Genomic DNA, 15,000 nt, shown 5'->3' with positions numbered 1-15,000 from the left:
TACCTAACAATTCGTGTACAATAAAACATCCATTCTCATCTTTGAGAATGAAAACGATGTCACTCAAATATTAAGGTTGCCATTAATTTCACACAGTAAAACACCAGAAGAATGGCAGTGAAACGAGTGGTATTCATTGAATAGTAAAAACTAATACAGAAGAAAATACAGGAATAAACAAAAAAGAAAATATATTGAGGAGGTTAATTAACGGAACACAAGACATAAGTGCGGGTTTATCTGTTCAGGTTAGAATGAGGTTCTCACTACTCAAAATTAAAATGTTTTATAGCTATCAGGAAGATATATATAAAGCAAATGTGTATAACTTGCTATTTCTTTAATTACAATTTTCAGTTTTCTAGTTTTGTACCAAATGTCCAATGATTAAAAAAGTTACAATACCTTAGCCACACACGTACTCACGTCCATGTTCTTCGCATTGACGAGATATATTACAAAACAGACTATCTGCACATATAAATATTTAAATATATATTGCTTAGAATCATTACTTATATATTTGCATGCTGCAAAGAATATGTTGTTTCTCCTCTCTACAAAATTAATGTACTAAGTCTATATTAAAACAAAGGAAATGTTGTGAAAGAAACTATCAAAGTACACCATCTTTATGCAAGACGAGTTTTGTAGCTACTTCAAATCCTGTATAAATATGAGTGGGCAAATGTCAGAAACATATGTACCTATTTTGAGCAGAAGGCTTGGAGAGCTAAAAACAAAGAAACAAATTACTGAAACGAAAATTCTCTTGAAGTTTGCTCTCTGCTTGAACGTTTGACCAGCTGCCCAGGATAGTGAAAATTACGAACAATTTATTTTCCCTTTACAATTCTTATTTTCATTTAAAACTAAATATTAAAATCCTCTCGTTTTATTTCATTGTTTCTTTTTCTCACAACGATACGACACAATTTTGCTGAAACTTGATATTATCTTGCACTTTGCACTGATGAGATATGATACGTCGAAAGAAACTGTATAGATATTTAACTAATAAATGTTTAAATATATATATATATATAACAATATGTGTTTTGCTTTAAATTATTTTTTGTTTACTTCACCGAAAAATATTCTTTGCACACTTATTTTCACAAGAAGAATAAACTAAGACCATCTGTGGGACATTCCACCAAATATATGCCTGATGATTGTTGGGAAACATTCAATTCAGATCTATCGGTTGACAAAAGTGGTGTGTTGGAGCCCTACTCTTATTTAGAGAATACACTACTAGAATCTAAAGAAAAATGGTGATATGGTAATTCACATGATGTCTCCTACCCATGTCCAACAATCTTCTTTTGATGATGGAAGCCGGATTTATTATAACATTTTCATGTGACTTGTTACTAGTTACATACCCACGCAATTTACGATTACCATGATTATTATATAACTGCGGATTTACTGAAACAGCAGTAAAATACTTGATATTTTTTCCTGTACTTTTATTCTGTATTTTTTGTGCTCCATGTAAACACACACTTATATATGTAGTGTCATTATCTGAATTACTAGCTTCATATCAGCTGAATTTAAATTATTCTTATAGACATTCTTGAGGGTGAGGGACAATACCCAGGACGAGGAATTTGGAGTTTTGATTTGAATCCTTTTGAACACTACTATGTTTTCTATAGCGAGCATACGCATCTCTCACATATTTCTCTCTCTCTCTCTCTCTCTCTCTCTCTCTCTCTCTCTCTCTCTCTCTCTCTCTCTCTCTTTATACTATATATATATATATATATATATATATACCTTCAATAAATTATAAATCCGGAAGAGAATCACACACTAAGTTATAAAGCAGTAGAGGATATAGATAAAGATAGATATGACCGGTCTATGGGGTTACGCTTGGGTTTACGTCCAAAAGTGCTAATCTCTACAGCGTTTCTTCAGACCTTAAATCCCGTTGGTTTAAGGCCTCTTGTGCTAGAGAGGCCATAAGCCAACGGCATTTAGGGCCTGACGAAACGATATAAGGCTAAGCGCTTTATTGACGTGAAACCCACAGTAACCCTATAGAAGGTCATATCTATATTTATCTCTTTCTATTCTGTCCCTCTCTCTCTCTTTATATATATATATATATATATATATATATATATATATATATTATTTATATATAATAATATGATAGTGAAGATTTCTCACAATTGTCTTATGACAATGCACATGAAGACTCTGGATAACAGTTTGCGAATATTTTTCATCATCAATAAAATAATAATGCTCTCTGCTATTGGTATTCGAGTGCTATTTTTACCCACGTTGTGTTGCACCTATATGTTTACACGTGTTTGTTGTATATATATATATATATATATATATATATATATATATATTATATATATATATATAATAAGTCTGTATGAAAATATGTTTTCCTTCCTAGGGATATATTATCCAAGCGTACGCCATTTTTGCACTATTATCGATTAACGACACCGGAAAATTTTACATGTGTATATGGACTAGTGTTTATCGTTGATTCTTCTTTAATATTGGTACCTTACACTTCTGAAATTCCAGTTGTCGCTATAGAGATTTCCATCGTTTGCAATATAAGAGGGAAGGTTTAACAATAAAGAGAAGATAGAGTATACATACACAGAATAATCAATTCATTTATTATCATTATCCAGTCGAATTGATAAGTTCATGCATTTTGCCTTCTGTTGATTGCTCTTATCCATATTTACGTATTAAAGTGCATTATGAATTTGAAAAAAAAAAACCTCCTCAGGGAAAATTGACTGATACTTTCTGATATCAGTCACTCACGCGTGAGTATAGCCTGCTAACACCTATTGCAAAAGGGCATAGACAACTTCTCAAAGCTTTACCCACTGCGGCAGTTGAGCATCCATGATGTGATAATGGGAAGGAGCGAAGGCTGCAACAGACCCTTGGATCATGCAACTTAAACTGAAGTCTCTTGCTTAGGGGCAAAACGCACCGCCCTATTCTGAATAACCTAACGACTATGACATGTTTGGCAGGCTCTATTTAAGCTTTATATTAATACTGATCGTGGTTCAGACACCAACAGCCACACATATATGCGTATATATCCAGCCTACCGGTGTTTGCCTTTGAGTACCTCCTGCGCATGTGAACCATCTCCAGCATTTTAGTTACGACCAACTCCTGCCGCAGTTAAGTAGATTGCCAAGACTTCGGCTACCATGACTAGAATCAGAGCGAATATTGGAGTGGCAAAGTGACGGAGGTTTTAACTTATGGAGAAGTAAGTCAATGTAGATACACGAGATAAAATATATATAGTAACCTTTTACAAAGAATAGGAAGAGAGATTTGAGTGACATCAGATACATGAAAAAGCAATTATGGCAAAATATGACGTAGAATATGACAGAAAACAACCCTTTAAAAAAATATTGCTGAAACTAAGAAACTTCCTTGATATTAGATATAATAATTCAGTGTAAAAAGATAAGAGGCGGCCGAACTGGTCAATGAAAAGCACACATAAGACAATGACACAAAACAATATGAATTGAAAATTAAGTCCTTACTTGTATCCGGGTTTGCGTGATAAAGTGTCATAAAATGGCAGTGACGTTGATACTGACGTGTTTTTAGAACGACATTTTGCTTGTTTATTGTTATATAATACAAAGTAAAGCTGCGTGAAACTACATGATCTTATGTTATGTAATTTTGACACGTAAATTTTCAATAGCATATCTTTCTCCTCAAGGATTCCTTTCAAACAAGTACGATGTTGAGAAGTATATGAAGGGGAGGCTGAAATGTGGTTTGCTTCTTAACTTTTGTTTTTACTTGATTAAAATAGCCAATGGTGATAATGGCAAATCAATCCAGTAAACTTTAAGAAATGAATCTGGCTTCAGATGTAAACACAGACATAGACACACACACAGACATAGACACACACACAGACATAGACACACACACAGACATAGACACACACACAGACATAGACACACACACAGACATAGAAACATATATACATACATACACACATATATGCATACGCACATATATACATACATACATACATATATAAATACAAGCATACATGCATACATACGTCCATACATATCTATACTTGCAATTATTTCTATGCATGTATGTACCTATTTATGCATGTGGTGTGCACATATATATATATTATATATATATATATATATATATATTATATATATATATATATATATATATATATATATATATATATATATATATATAATATATATATATATAGATATATATATATATATATATTATATATATATAGATATATATATATATATATATATATGCGTATATGTGTTTGTGTGTGTGTATTTGCATGCATTATCTACCGCCATTTCTTGTTATATCACCGGTTCCCTAGTTACGCTGCGTTCTCTCGCTCACCCCCTCTTTCTCGCTCGCTTTCTCTCGCGCACTCGCTCTCCCTTTCTCTCTCCCCCCTTCTCTCTTACTCTCTAGATATAATATACAATTTAATTTCCATTTCGAAGTAGATCTTAGTAATTAATTGGGACCAACATTAGTCATGAGGAAACGTCTTCTATTCTGCTTTGGTAAGTTCACTTTGTTGTTGTCATTGCTGTTGGTATTGTTGCTTTTCTTGTACAATATTTCATCAGCTTGGGCCCCGCAGAGCTGACTATCGCGTGATTTATTTTATTTGCGTGACATTGTCTATCTAGGAGCACATTATTCCATGTAACCTTCATGTTTTTAAAGACAACAATAGACCCCATAATAATGGGAGATTTAGTTGCTCCTTCAAGCAGGTTAAAACACTTTGTAAATAAATCCTTAGATGGATTGATTAACATTAGGCTGAAATAGGCCCAACTATACTCAGGCTGGGTTTAATATAGCAGGCCTAAAATAAAAGACCTTGCAGCTATGACCATTGCTTCTGCACTTTGTCAGTTATAAGGTGTCGAGAATTTCGTCATCGAATCGACTCTTTTTACTTAAGATTGCAGAATAGAATTTCGGGCATATTTGACTTCTATTTCCTCTAACCTCAACTCTATGGCCCCGCCGCCCTCATTTGGCCGGGAGGGGCAGGCAATTTTTATTTATCTAGGTGCTGTAGCGAAAGAGGTAGTATGGTGGACCCGTTTGAAAAGGCTAAAGACAGGCACTTTCCTCTTTGGTCAAGCCAACTATTGGTACTGCTACTACCTTTGGTGACATTTGAACTGAAGACACGGAAAACTGAAACAGAAATCTTAAGGTATTCTATCTTGCAGTAAATTACCGGTATTGCGTAGCCCCAAACCCAACCCTCATTGGATACTCACTTATGCTCAAATACATTCCAACCGTGATCATTCCGTATATTTTCTAAGAATACTAGACCCGCAATTACATTATTCAATAAATTTATTTTTCTAAAACAGGAGGTAAAATACTTAGTCACTTCCTAGAATCGAACTCGGAATCTTAGGATTAGTAGCCCGCGCTTTTAACCACTTCGCCATATACTCGTGAGCATATGGCGTAGTGGTTAAGTGCGCGGGCTACTAACCCCAAGATTCCCGACAGTGACCTGAATAATATAATATTAATAATAATGATAATAATAATAATAATAATAATAATAATAATAATAAATAATAATAATAATAATAACATTAACAATAACAATAATAATAATAATAATAATAATAATAATAATAATAATAATAATAATAATAATGATAATAATAATAATAACAACAACAACAACAACATCGAAAAATACCTTAGGAATGAGAACCCAGGTTCGAAAGTTTCACCAAGACACCTGATGAAGGCTGGGGAATACATCAGCCGAAATATTGTGTTAACAACAAACAAGATGAGGACACATATCCGTCAAATGTAAATAATGTAAATAATGTACATAATTCCTCATCTCTTAAATATAGAACTGTATTGTTGTTGTTGTTGTTGTTTAGCCCCAGGTTTGTCCTGACTTAGAAAACGCATCATCTAAGTTGTTTCAGTCAGAGACATCTCAGCCTCTGATCATCTAAGAAAGCGTTTTCTTGTATATCCCTCCGTTTTTAAGAAGGTAGAGATTGAATTAATACAATTTGGCTGCTGTTTCTAACACAGCGGCTGATCATGTAGGATCTCCCTCGTTGATGTCGACTAGTTGCCATAGAAATATTTAATTCCATTTCTTCTTCTTCTTCTTCTTCTTCTTCTTCTTCTTCTTCTTCTTCTTCTTCTTCTTCTTCTTTTCTTCTTCTTCTTTTTCTCCGTCTTCGTTTTCTTCTTCTTCTTTTCTTCTCCGTCTTCTTTTTTTTCTTCTTCTTCTTCTTCTTCTTCTTCTTCTTCTTCTTCTTCTTCTTTCTTCTCCGTCTTCTTTTTCTCCGTCTTCTTTTTCTTCTTCTTTTTCTTCTTCTTCTTTTCTTCTCTTTCTTCTTCTTTTCTTCTTTTTCTTCTTCTTCTTTTCTTCTTCTTCTTCTTCTTCTTTTCTTCTTTTTCTTCTTCTTTTTCTCCGTCTTCTTCTTCTTCTTCTTCTTCTTCTTTTTCTCCTCCTCCTCCTTCTTCTTCTTTTTCTTCTTCTTCTTCTTCTTCTTCTTCTTTTTCTTCTTCTTCTTCTCCTCCTCCTCCTTCTTCTTCTTCTTCGTCTTCTCCATTTAATTCTTTACTCATCAATTTATTTCTGTTTAATTACTTTTATTTCATTTCATCTTGTTGAAAATACTCCTCGATGAGAACGATGAAAGAAAAAGCGATGTTTGCTTTTAGTGTGTTTAACGAAAAACGGTTGAGAACTGCGAGACTGGCGAGACTGCAGAGACCTCCTTTGAACTTGTTCTTCTAAGTTGAAGGAATTGGGAGAGGGAACAGTGGCAGAGTAATCTGAGGCTAGCCTTCTCCCATATTAGAAAATATTTGTCGCTTATTTGCTGAATAGCTTTCTGAGTATTTCTTTTGGTCATTTATTTTTCGTAGCCTCACTTCACATGATGTAAACCCGACAGTTGTTTTGTGTTGTAAGTTCGTATTTTGTATTTGTGTTGTCTGAAATGAAACCCTCCTCCTCTTCGTTATTATTACTATTATTATTATTATTATTGAGTGAGAGAGCAGTGCATGCCATCAAAGTGACACTGGGGTAAAATATACGAAGCCCAATATACCCATCATGACTACCCGTCTGATAAAGGTACACCAGGCACATGCATCACAACCATATGTGCGCGACATGGTGATCTCATATCAAGATAAACAGCACATGACCTTGCAGGTTGGGCCCAGTTAGAATTTTCTTCAAGTTGAGTAGCCCATCCCGCTCAAAAGGTCCCTGAATAAGGGTTGTTTAAGGATGTTGAAAGAACCACCCATGTTTCCAGAGGTGAATTATTCAAACCCCAAAGAATCCCTCTCAACACATGGCTATGATGCTCCCCCACTACTTCTGCTCGTGATCAGAGATGCACATATCGTCAGCCACTAAGGGACATGATCAACTGGTTTATTATTTTATTATTATATTATTATTATTATTATTATTATTATTATTATTATTATTATTATTATTATTATTATTATTATTAAGGGGGCTAGTGGCAGGAAAGTGTGACGCCGTTCTCTGGAAAACTCTGGGCGTCGATGAAGATCAACTAACCGCTCTGTTTCCGAGAACTTTCGGGCCTGGGCTTATGGATAACTTCCAGAAATCCCTTGCCTGACAGTGCTACCGAGGGGTGCTGCCTGTTCGAGATAAACTTTACAAGCGTGGAAGTGGCGTCAGACGGGCCTGCCCGAGGTGCGCCCAGAACTATGAAACCGTTCTGCACACCTTAGTCCAGTGCATGAGTTTTGCTGACCTGTAAGCTTATGTCAAACACCTGCTGTCGCATGTAGAACGGATCCGGTTATCATCTGAATCCATTGTCAATATTGCCCCGCCGTCCTCTTTTGGCCGGGAGGGGCAGGCAATTTTTATATGTCTAGGGGCTGTAGCGAAAGAGGTAGTATGGTGGACCCGCTTGAAAGGGCTAAAGACAGACACTTTCCTCTTTGGCCAAGCCCTCATCAACTTTTTCAAGTTTCACTTGAAAAGGAAGTTAAGTGTGGACAAGAAAGTGTTGCCTTCTGGCAAGTTTGTTGAATGTTTGTTGAAGTTTGTTGGATGAATGGCCAGTAGGAAAGGACCAATTCTGAGCATACACCTGTGAAGAATAAAAGGAGAAGGGCTCTTGGCCTGTTGATCAGGCACCCGTGGTTTTTGCGGGTTTTTCCCCGAGGACCTTAAAGGCCCCCTCATTGGGAGTTTTAATTTGTTTGATTTTTAATTGTTATTTATATTGTTTACTCGCTATAAAACCCATTGTATCGTCCTGTTTTTGTCTCGTGTTGTTGCATATCATTTAAAGATGTTTTCTGTGAGCCCCTGTAGCAAATAAAAGAATTAATTATTATTATTATTGTTGTTATTGTTGTTGTTGTTGTTTTAGTTTTGTTGTTGTTGTTGTTGTTGTTGTTATTGAGGCGGTGGCCTGACTGAATCGTTAGAACGCTGCATGAAATGTAAAGCAGCATTTCGCCCGTTGCTACTATCTAAAATCACATTACTTATGAGATAACACAATATATCACTATTGAATCGTAAAGAAAAATCTTGAATATCATTGATATTATATTGCAAAAAAAAAATGATTTAAAATTATTACGTTCAATATTGTTATTTTATAAAGGTGGCAGAAACGTTAGCTTGCCGGGCGAAATGCTTAGCGGTATTTCGTCTGCTGCTACGTTCTGAGTTCAAATTCCGCCGAAGTGGACTTTGCCTTTCATCCTTTCGGGGTCTATTAAATAAGTACCAGTCACGCACTGGGGTCGATATAATCGACTTAATCCGTTTGTCTGTCCTTGTTTGTCTCCTCTGTATGTAACCCCTTGTAGGTAGTAAAGAAATAGGTAGTTCGTCTGCCGCTACATTCTGAGTTCAAATTCCGCCGAGGTCGACTTTGCCTTTCATCCTTTCGGGGTCGATTAAATAAGTACCAGTTACGCACTGGGGTCGATATAATCGACTTAATCCGTTTGTCTGTCCTTGTTTGTCCCATCTGTGTGTAGTCCCTTGTGGGCAGTAAAGAAATAGGTATTTCGTCTGTGTTTACTCTCTGAGTTCAAATTCCGCCGAGATCGACTTTGCCTTTCATCCTTTTGAGGTTGATAAATTAAGTACCAGTACTGGGGTCGATCTAATCCACTGGCCCCATCCCCCAAAATTTCGGATATTAGGCAGAGAGTAGAAAAGAATATTATTGTTTTATGATTGACCTATTTCTTGTCCTACGAAATAAAAAATGATTTAAAATTATTACGTTCAATATTGTTATTTTATGAAGGTGGCAGAAACTTTAGCTTGCCAGGCGAAATGCTTAGTGGTATTTCGTCTGCCGCTACGTTCTGAGTTCAAATTCCGCCGAAGTGGACTTTGCTTTTCATCCTTTCGGGATCGATTAAATAAGCACCAGTTATAAGACGCTCTATTAAAATCCCTAAAACAGAAGGTAAATAACTTATACAAATTAAATATATTAATGAATCATAATGATTACTGAGGATAACTTGCACGAACTTCAAATAAATAAGACATTCCGTCACTTTTAGTGAAAAGGACCCAACTCTTGAGAACTAGAAGTCGCAGCTCTACTATTTGTAGTGAAGCAGCTTCTGGATTAATACCAATTTTATTTCTATATAATTGTATATATTTCGTCTTCTCATTTCAGTATTGAATATATTGCTGAATGCCCAGGGAACAGGTATGTAAGTTAAGAAAGACACCACACACACATACACATATATACACACAGACATCTCAAAAGTAAATATACTCGCCTTTCTTTGTGCGGACACGACTCATTACTACGATGCATCAAAACGATGACAACATTAAAAGCTGCACAAGGTATCTGCACTAAATAGTAGATCTGGTATTTCAACCCATCAAATGACATTATTTGGTTTGTAGAAAAATAAATCTTATGAAAATGATGTCGAATATTTACTTTTCAGATGTCTGTGTATTTACGAGGGTTATACCGAAAGTCATGCAAACGTGGGCATAATATTTTTATTTCTTTTTATAAATCGTTCAAATTACATATATTGGTAGAGTAACTGTTAATAGAATTATAATGCAATTCAAAAGCCAAGGAAAAGAATCAGCATATTCTCGTCCCGGCCAACTTGGGCCCTCGGACAGGAAACCGCTGTTTGAAGAGAATTGTGGAAAACGAACCCCGTTCGAAGGCTTCTGACATTGCAAAAACAGCTAGAAGTTAGTCCAAGAACATGTGTTACATATCTCCATAAGCTTGGATATTATGGACGAGCAGCTAGAAAAGAAATCTCTCCTTCAACCAAGTAATATCATGAAAAGGAAGAAATGGGCTAAGGAGATGTCAGAAAAATCCATTTCATTTTGGGATAGAGTGATTTTCTCAGATGAATCCCGATTTGCATTATTTTCAGACAGTAGACGTGTTTAGGTCTGGAGGCTTCCCAATCAAGAATTTGATTTGAAACGACCCCAACTAACTGTGAAACATGGTGGTATCTCTGTAATGGTATAGGGAGCTGTCACCACCAATGGTCGTTCTGAGCTGATCGAATGTGTTGGAACCATAAACTCTGAAAAATACATTGAAATACTTAAGCAAGGACTACTTCCGATGTATTCACACGATAGCATAACGAAAAATGAGTTTTTATTAATGGAAGATGGGGATCCATGCCACACAGCAAAAAGGAATCAACAATGGCTGACTGAAAATAGGATCAAAAAGCTTCCTTGGACGAGCCAATCTCCTGACATGAACCCAAATGAAAATCTTTGGAGCATACTAGATAGAGCTATACAAAAAAACAACAGAAACCTACATATAAAGATGAATTGTTTTGATTGCTGAAAAACTTCCACAAGAGACAATCATAAAGCTCACCAGTTCAATGCCAAAAAGAGTTTCTGAATTAAAAACTGCAAAGCGAATGTCAACTAAATACTAAAGTATGTAGTCCTACCTATCGATAACATTTCAATTGTTCGCTTTGCGTATTAATTAAAAGATTTTGAAAATTAAAGGTGTCTATATACTTCCTTCACGTCTCTGTGTGTGTGTATATATATATATATATATATATATATATATATATATATATATATATATATATATATATATACTGCATCACATTGTATTTTTATTTATATTTCCTAAATACGGCGAGCTGGCAGAAACGTCAGCACGCTGGACGAAATGCTTAGCGGTATTTCGTCTGCCGTTACGTTCTGAGTTCAAATTCCACCGAGGTCGACTTTGCCTTTCAATCTTTCGGAGTCGATTAAATAAGTACCAGTTACCAAACTGGGGTCGATATACTCGACTTAATACGTTTCTCTGTCCTTTTTTGCCCCTTCTGTGTTTACCCCTAGTGGGTAGTAAAGAAATAGGTATTGTGTCTGCCACTACGTTCTTAGTTCAAGCTCCGCCGAGGTCGACTTTCGGGGTCGATAAATTAAGTACCAATTGTGTACTGGGGTAGGTCTAATCGACTGGCCCCTCCCCACTAAATTTCAGGCCTTTCGTTCTATCGTGGTCGATAAATTAAATATCAGTGAAACACTGGTGTCGATGTAATCGATTTATCGCCTCCCTATAAAAATTTTAAGCCTTGTACCTTTAGTAGAAAGGAATATTTATATTTCTTATACAGTTGCAGAAGCTAATATTCCAAGCACGAGTAAGTTCATGAAAGTCAGCAAAGCCAGACCTCCTATTGCTACCAAGTGCACAGAGATGAAACTGCCTCTCCAAAATTGTGCAGATAAATGTCTTGAAATGCAGACATGTAAATCTTTCACATATCTCAAACAACGATCCAACTGCAGACTGTATGGGATATGGAGCGGCGAAATCCGAATAGTTCATGCATCTGTACGAGGATACTACCAGAAAGCAGTAAACGGTAAACATTCTTCTTCTTCTTCTTCTTCTTCTTCTTCTTCTTCTTCTCCTTCTTCTTCCTCCTCCTCCTCCTCCACCCCTGCTTTTACTTCTAAGTTTCTTCCTCCTTTGCCTCCTCCTCTGCCACCTCTTCCTATGCCACTTCCTCCTCTGTCACCTCCTCTGCCTCCCTCCTCTACCTCCCCGCCTCTGCCTCCTCCTCCTCCTCTTCCTCCCCTCCTCTACCTCTCCGCCTCTTCCTCCTCCTCTGCCTCGAGTTTTAAATGCCCGCAGTCTTCCACATTTATCAGTCCTGTCCCTCGATTTGTTCTCTTCATTTATAGGCGATCAATGTCTACCCGTGGATGATGGCCTCCATGCATCGTTAGCAGCCTTCTTGCCTTCCTGTCCAGCTCCTTTAGCTCCTCTTCTGTCCACTTCAAGATTCCAATGCTTTACCGAAATACTGTGACTGCGCGTGAATTCATTGCCGATATTATGTTTCTGGCATTCAGCTTTGAAGAAAATATTTTTCTCACTTTCCGCATGTACTCTCCTTTTGTCTTTTCCTTCATGTCGTTGTGTTTGATTCCATCTGTCTCAAGTATTCCTAGGTATTTATAAGTGGATTGAGATTGAATTGCCTTCATCATATGCCTTCTGTCCTGACAAGCTTTCCTAGTCTCATCACCATCGTAGCACATCTTGAGAGTCCAAACTCCAGCTTAATATCTTTGGAGAAAATCCACACAGACTGGACTAGGTTGTCCAGCTCTGCCTCTATTATTATTATTGAGTGAGAGAGCAGTGCATGTCATCAAAGTGACACTGGGGTAAAATATACGAAGCCCAGTATACCCATCATGACTACCCGTGTCATAAGGGTACACTAGGCACATGCATCACAACCATGTGTGCGTGACATGGTGATCTCATATCAAGATAAACAGTACATGATCTTGCAGGTGGGACCCAGTTAGAATTTTCTTCTGGTCGAGTAACCCATCCCGCTCAAAAGGCCCCTGAATAAGGGTTGTTTAAGGATGATGAACGAAACACCCATGTTTCCAGAGGTGAATTATTCAAACCCCAAAGAATCCTTTTCAACACATGATTATGATACTCCCCCACTACTTCTGCTCGTGATCAGAGATGCATATATCGTCAGCCACTAAGGGACACGGTCAACTGGTTAAGGTCAAACAACTGACAAGCAAATCTGTGGTATTGAGCAGAATATTTGCTGTAGCCCATCTTTTATACCAAGACAAAACAATGTATACGATAACACTACTAATTAGTTCAGAAGAGCCATGAGAGCCACTGCTTGGTACTGCATCAGGGCATTTATTATTATTATTATTATTATTATTATTATTATTATATTATTATTATTATTATTATTATTATTATTATTATTATTATTGCCTTTGCACAGCTAATAACGCTGGTGATGTACTACAGTGTCAGCTGTTCACTACCAGTGAATTAAGGTAACACCTCTTATTTTTCGAGCACCTTCCGGAGTATTCGAGCGCTCCCAAGCAGTCCTGTTTTCTGCAAGTTCTTCACCCTTATTGCAGCCTCTATTTGTTCCACGTACTTCTCGAGATTTTTGCTCACTGTTCCCAGGGCTCCGACAATTATTGGTACTACATCTACCTTTTCATCGACCACAACTGCTTAAATTCCCAAGCTAACCTGTCATACCTCTCAACTTTTCTTTCTTCCTTATCGCATACCTTGTAGTCAGCTGGGCCTGCTATATTTATGATCCAGTATAGTTTGTTTTCTTTCTCAATTAAGACTATGTCCGGCTTTCTGTTCTCTATCTCATGGTCGCACTGAATCATAAAATCCTATAGGATCTTTGCATTTCTATTTTCGACCATGCTTTCAGGTTTGTGGTCGACCAATTTTTGCTCTGCCAAGTCCATACGTGTTGCAAAGTGTCCAATGGACAAGCCTGGCTATATTGTCGTGGCGTCTCTTATATTTCTTCTGGGCTAGTGGCTTACATTGGCTGGTAACATGCCATACGGTTTCACCGTTTTGTCCACATATTCTACACATCACTTTCTGTTGTGTTGTCTATATTATATTATTATTATTATTATTATTATTATTATTATTATTATTATTATTATTATTATTATTATTATTGTTGTTGTTGTTGTTATTATTATTATTGTTGTTGGTGGTGGTGTTGTTTTTGGTGTTGCTGTTGTTGTTTACCGATGAGTGTGTTAAATATGAGAGGCACTAAAAGAGAATGACTCTCCCCAGACACCACAAAATAAAAGAATACTAGACAACTAAATAGTTCGTAATAATCCTGACATAATTTTCCAAGACAAAAAGGGAAATATTACTGGAATTACGAACATAGCAAAACCAAATGTTAAGAACAGGCAGACTGCAAAGCTAAAGAATTACACAGAACTAATGCAAAAATCTTCATGATATTTAAGAAAAAAAAAAAGCATTAACCCAAGTTTTTCATTTTTCATTTTCCATTATATAACTGGTATCATAAACAACCGCTTATGGTAAGTACTCTCACAAATAATCTATCATTAATAAACACAGGAATGTACCATAAAACAGTAGTAATGTGTGTAGGTAGCCTGTCAAGATATTTGTTAATCATAAACATTTTTGATAACATACTTGTCATGTATGAACAAATATATTAACCATGACTTTTTTGATAATGAAACTAATTTTGTTACGATTTCATTATCAATTTATTTTCCTGTAAGAATTTATTATTGTTCTTTTTATTTATTTATTTTTTTTTTGTTGAAACAGAGACATGTCCCATCAATGTTTTTTACGGTGGTAAGTTTACAAATTCGAAATTTATATCCACACTAAAATCGAAATCATATATTGATTGTCTGAAAGCTTGTAGAGACACTACTTCATGCTACTCTACTAACTTCAACGTGAAGACAACCACATGTTACTTGAATCCCGATAGCTCTACTGACTCAAA

The 15,000-nt window shown here is 36.2% G+C and overlaps 1 protein-coding gene across 2 annotated transcripts in view; it reads left to right on the top strand.

The window, feature by feature from the left end:
* Window positions 1-15,000, top strand: part of LOC118766662 — a 30,791-nt gene that overhangs the window by 11,013 nt on the left and 4,778 nt on the right. The window contains exons 1-4 of one of the 2 annotated variants that reach the window (XM_036510213.1): window positions 4,557-4,610; window positions 9,789-9,821; window positions 11,773-12,024; window positions 14,814-15,000. The exon at window positions 14,814-15,000 is cut by the window's right edge and continues 47 nt beyond it. In XM_036510213.1, the coding sequence (XP_036366106.1) occupies window positions 4,583-4,610; window positions 9,789-9,821; window positions 11,773-12,024; window positions 14,814-15,000 (500 nt within the window). In that variant the 5' untranslated portion in view covers window positions 4,557-4,582. Of the gene's footprint in view, window positions 1-4,556; window positions 4,611-9,788; window positions 9,822-11,772; window positions 12,025-14,813 lie in introns of those variants that run through there. The other variant, XM_036510212.1, reaches the window with a different exon arrangement.

Source organism: Octopus sinensis, linkage group LG17 (assembly GCF_006345805.1).
Source record: "Octopus sinensis linkage group LG17, ASM634580v1, whole genome shotgun sequence".
NCBI classification, from domain to species: Eukaryota; Metazoa; Mollusca; class Cephalopoda; order Octopoda; family Octopodidae; genus Octopus; species Octopus sinensis.
This window is presented reverse-complemented; position numbering and strand designations above follow the sequence as displayed.